Genomic DNA, 5,194 nt, shown 5'->3' with positions numbered 1-5,194 from the left:
AATAAGTTGAGATTACATACTAGGTAAAGATGACATTTTGACTAGTTAAGGATGACTTATACTAGGTAAATGAGGATGTTCTAGAGACATGAGATCTTTTAACACAATATAGACTCAACCTTGAAGTGGTTATCGATTGGTAGAGTGGAGCACTTGTAAACCATGGGATTTATGATTTGATCAAATTTAGGGCATGGAGTAGTCAAGTTTGAGAGAGTCCACCCAAAGAACTCAAACCCACGAAAGACTATTAAAAAATATATGTTTTGAAGTAATTAATTAATGTGAATATCAATCGATTAATAGAACAGACTTGAGGGTTAAACAGAAGCAAACAACAAATTCCTTTCGTTCGCGATTGATTTCAAGGAAAGCGTTGGGATATAAAGCACGCAAAACAAAATTCTTATGGCGTGATTTTTATTTACTACATTATTTTTAATCTTTGCATTTTTTTTTCAAGGTATCATTGCACAAAGAGAATTCTAAATTTGGCTTTTGAAGAGGCAAAAATATAGCAAAATTTTAAGAGTAATCCGCGACAAATTATAAGAATCAAGAATTCCAAATCACGTAAAAATTAGTTTATAATTATACTTGTTTATGTATTTGTACATTTCTATTGCATATTAATCTGATCATAGGCAAATATAAACGAAGTTGAGCAAAGGACGATCATATTAATACTCATACAAGCAGAACTCTTTGCATTCTACATCCCTACAAAGGATTTCGGAAGCTTAGCTGGCTGAGACATGGCCAACTTCCATGGATGCCAAGCACCAAAAAAAGGCACCTAATCGATCGACAGAAATACATTCAGAATATTGTATATATCACAAGCTAAATCACCACCATCATCCATGGCTTCTAAGCACAAGGCACAGAGTTGGGTGTCCTCAGAAGCCATGTAGTTGAGTAAGCATCGACACCAGCTCGTCGCTGGATGGCCGGTCGGCCGGCAAATCTGACATGCAGACGATAGCAATTCTGATTGCCATTAGCATCTCTTCTTCCTCAAGCTCTTCGCCTAGCATAGCCTCGTCCAAGGCCTGTCGTGCCTCTCCGACTTGCTGCAGATGCCTGATCCATCTTCCCAAGCTGCCTCTCCCTGTTTCTCCAGCAAAGAACGGATCGGATGGATCTTTTCCGGTGAGAAGCACGCCGAGGATCATCCCGAAGCTATATATGTCACTCTTATCTGTATACCTGCTGAAGGCAAGAACAGATTAACAGATGAATCAATAGAAATGCACTGATTAGCGACTGTAATAACAGGAATGGTATGATCGCAATCGGATCATTGGATCATCGTCGCCAAAACTTTTAAGGTTTGTCAACCAGGAAGGATTGAACTTCCTCTGGTCATGGAGGTTAGCTGTGTTCCTCAAAGAATCGTTGGATCATGGCTTAGAAGTTCAGATAAGGATCTATCGTACCTGCAACTTTGGAAACACTCAGGAGCAGCGTAGTAAGCAGTGCTTGGTGCGTCCATGCGAGAGTTTGCAAGCATTGCCAGTCCAAAGTCTGCTAGTCTTGGCTCACACCCTTCCTCAAGCATCACATTCGACGGCTTCAAGCTGTAGTGCAGAATTCTCCGGCCACACTCGAAGTGGAGGTACCTTAGGCCCTTGGCTATGCCGACGGCGATGCGATGCCTCACGTCCCAACCAAGTTTGAGCTGATCCGCCCGCACCTTTACTATTGCCTCCTCTAGGCTTCCTCCAGCGAGGTGGTCGTAGACCAGCCATACGTGTTCCTGCTCTCGGATATACGCCCTCAAGCTCATCACGTTCCGGTGCTTCACCCTCGCGAGCAGTTCAAGCTCGTGCTGCACTCTGCGCTTGTGGGAGTCGGAGTTCGCCGGTGGCCCGGCGTCGGTGGCGCCCAGTTGGAGCCTCTTGGCCGCCACGGTGAGCCCGGAGTCGTCGAGGACGACGCGGTAGTACTTCCCGTTGGGAATCGACTGGGCGTCGGAGGATAGGGCGGATTGGAGAGCTTTGGAGGAGATGGCAGGGGTGAAGACGACAGGGCCTTTGAGAATGGGCGGACGGCATGCGCAGAGGAGGAGAAGGCGGACGGAGAGGAGGAAGAGGAGGGATGCGACGAAGCCGGTGAGGGAGCCGAAGAGGGCGCCGAGGATCATCCGGCGAAGGCGGCCATTGTGGGCGAACTTGGGCGGCGCCTTGGAAAGCGGAGAAGCCGCCGGCGCCTCGGAGTGCGGAACTTGCGCGAAGGCTTGGATGGCGAACAAGGTGAGGAAGACGAGGGACAGGGTTTTGCTAGGGTTCTTGCAGCCCATAGGGAAACCACCAAAAGACCTGCAAGGAGAAAGAGCTCCAAACAAGCAGCTTCCCCAAGATCGAATTTTTACCAGTGATTCGGAAGCAGAGCGAAGCCACAGAAGAGGAGAGAAGAAGAAGAACCAGAGATCACACACAAAAATCCAAGAAACAAGAATCCAAGCAACAAACTCGAACTAAGAGGCGACAAGCTTGTTGTCGTTGGTAGCTTCCTTTGACTCGCCAGCTATCATAATGAAGCAAGGAGGCAAGCAAAGAAGCAACGACAAAGCAAGAAGATGACTCGCAGAGACTGAGAGCGCTCCCCAACTGATAAAAATCTCGCCTTTTCTTTACCCTTTCCCCTTCAACATTCTCCACGAGCTCCAACATTTCTCTCCCTCGAGGGAACACAAATAAAAGCGCTCATCGCTGAAAGCAGATGAAAAAGCAGAGATAGAGAGAGAAAGAGGGAGAGGGGCGGTAAAGAGAAAGCGTATGGGTTTGCGTGTTATTTGTCTGTGTTTTTTCTCTCGTGAGCCATGGCAGATTCTGCTGCTTTTCTCTTTGTTTTATTTCTGGATCAATTAAATTCTTCAATCCGATTGATGGTTGAGCGAAGGACTGAATGGAGAAGGGAGAAGGAGACGATTAATGCATGCATTTAACTTCATCACTGTGTAATAAAGATTTGATTTGCTTTGTTTTAGGCTGCTGCTCCGCTTTGGAATCGGGGAGTTGCGTTGGGCCACAGACTGGCATCTCTCCAGACTGACAACGACCAAACGTATTCCCTCTCGCTGATACATAATTTTTTCAATTATTCATATTGGGGTACCCTGCACAGGCGCGGAGTTCAAAATATATAAGACAAAAATTGAAAAAAACTCTCAAATTATATAAATTATTAAAAAACTTAATAAAGATATGCTTAAGTTAGAAATAAGAGTAAAAGTTAATCGTCAAATACTGTCCTATGATTATTTTTTATTAAAAAAATATCTCATCATCTATAAAATAATATAATTATCTTTTAATATTATTCTCATTATTATTATACTATCTATATTTTTCATTTAAATCCTAAATTAATCGGACACATTATAACAACTACGAAATTTACCAAATTATAGTTACTATATAATTATAATAGCTACAAAATTATACTACTATAATATGAATTTTTTAAAGATAAATTATTCAAAAGTTTTAAAAGATATTTTTAAGTCTGAAATCTAACTATTATATATTTTATTTAATAATTAATTATAGATTTATGAATGAACTTCGATTTAATATATTATGCGTTACGTAGGGATGTAATCGAACTAAATCGAGCCAAGCCGAACAGTAAGAAACTCGTGCTCGAGCTCAATTCATTTTCTCTAATTAAGCTCGGGCTCAGCTTGAGTTTGATTCGAGCTTTAATTATTAAGCTCGAGCTTGACTTATAATGAAATTAAATAATTCGTGAATGACTTGAGCTCAGTTCGAAAATGGCTCATTTAAAAGTTAAACAAACTTAGTTCAAATTCGATTTGAAAATGATTCATTTAAAAATTAAACGAACTTAGTTCAAGCTCGATTTGAAAATGACTCATTTAAAAGTTAAATGAGCTTAGATCGAATTTAACTCGTTAATATATAATATTTATAATTCATGTAATATATATATATATATATATATATATATATATATATATATATATATATATATATAAAATGAGTTTCTTAACAAATATATTCGGGAGTCTTTTGTTATGAGCTCACGAACTAAATATTGTTAAGCTTGAGCTCGGCTCGATAATGTTTTCGAGCATGAAATCAAACTCGAACTTAGTTCGATAACTTAATTGAATGAACTTTTTTTTTTGAATTGAGACTTGAATAGCCCCGAGCGGCTTGGCTCGTTTACATCCTTAGCATCGCGTGGTTCAATCTAAGTCAAAAGTTATGGTTACTCTCAAAGTTTAAAGTTTAACATTCACGTTTTATCAACTATAAAACCGTAGCTATTACAACGTGAATATTAAATCTTAAATTTTGAGAGATCATAACTTTTAACTCGAGTCGAACCATAAGACGCACAATATATCAAATCAAAGTTCATTTAGAGATCTACAGCTGGTTATGGGTTGGAACTTGTAATAGCCTAGTTTCAGACTCAAAAATATCATTTAAATTTTTTTTAGAGACTCCAAATGATTTTAATCTTAAAATTTTTTTCCATGTTGTAGTAGTTATAGAATCATAACTATTACAATTATGTGGCAACTCAGTTGTAGCAACTATAAAATCATAACTACTACAACTATGTAGCAATTATGATTTCGTAGTTGCTACAATGCCCTCATTTAGGTGAGAGACAGGATAGTAATGAGAAGAGTATTGAAGGATAGTTATGTCATTTTACAATGGGTGAGCTGTCCTTTTGATAAAAAAAAAATTAACGTAGGATGTTCCTTTTATGATTCAATAAAAAAGAGATATCCTTGTAACTTATGCCCTGGAAATAAAACATTTGTTTAATACAAAAGAGAGTGAAACAAAGACTAACTAGACCAATAAAGGAGATGCGTGGAAGATATCATGTTTGAAAGCAAAAAAATTCCTCTACTTTTTGGACATTTAATATTTTTTCTCAAGGCTAGTTTTGAAGTGATGTATAAGTTATTCGAGTGAGAAGAAGAGATAAGATTAGACGTGGCTGAATCAATGCAAAGTTGTTCATGTTGAAAAAAAAGAGGAAAAGAATCCACTCAAGTGCTTTATTTTGGGTAGAAAGTGCATATTTTTCAAAAAAACGATCCTTCATTTGTGGCACAAATGCATTGGAATAAAATTGACAAATAATACAGTAAATTTATTATTATTATTATTATTATAAAAAATCATTTGTAGAAAAAAACAAT

At 38.7% G+C, this 5,194-nt stretch overlaps 1 protein-coding gene across 1 annotated transcript; it reads right to left on the bottom strand.

The window, feature by feature from the left end:
* Positions 1-668: 668 nt before the first annotated feature.
* On the bottom strand, positions 669-2,928 carry LOC141811651 (inactive leucine-rich repeat receptor-like protein kinase CORYNE). The gene is made up of 2 exons (XM_074699675.1): positions 1,440-2,928; positions 669-1,209 (listed from the first exon to the last, which is right to left on the bottom strand). The coding sequence occupies exons 1-2, from the start codon at positions 2,300-2,302 to the stop codon at positions 900-902; spliced, it is 1,173 nt and encodes a 390-aa protein (XP_074555776.1). The 5' UTR covers positions 2,303-2,928; the 3' UTR covers positions 669-899.
* Positions 2,929-5,194: the final 2,266 nt, after the last annotated feature.

This window comes from Curcuma longa, chromosome 17 (assembly GCF_044706935.1).
Source record: "Curcuma longa cultivar G26 ecotype Majalengka, Jawa Barat chromosome 17, ITB_CL_G26_1.1, whole genome shotgun sequence".
NCBI lineage: Eukaryota > Viridiplantae > Streptophyta > Magnoliopsida > Zingiberales > Zingiberaceae > Curcuma > Curcuma longa.
The sequence above is the reverse complement of the archived record's forward strand: the minus strand, read 5'-3'. Positions and strand labels throughout refer to the sequence as shown.

Excerpts from the sequence above, each read along its gene's own strand:
- LOC141811651 (XM_074699675.1), bottom strand. The coding sequence starts at position 2,302 with ATGGGCTGCAAGAACCCTAGCAAAACCCTGTCCCTCGTCTTCCTCACC. Across the intron at positions 1,210-1,439 it reads GAGTGTTTCCAAAGTTGCAG|GTATACAGATAAGAGTGACA; the intron begins GTACGATAGATC and ends TGCCTTCAGCAG.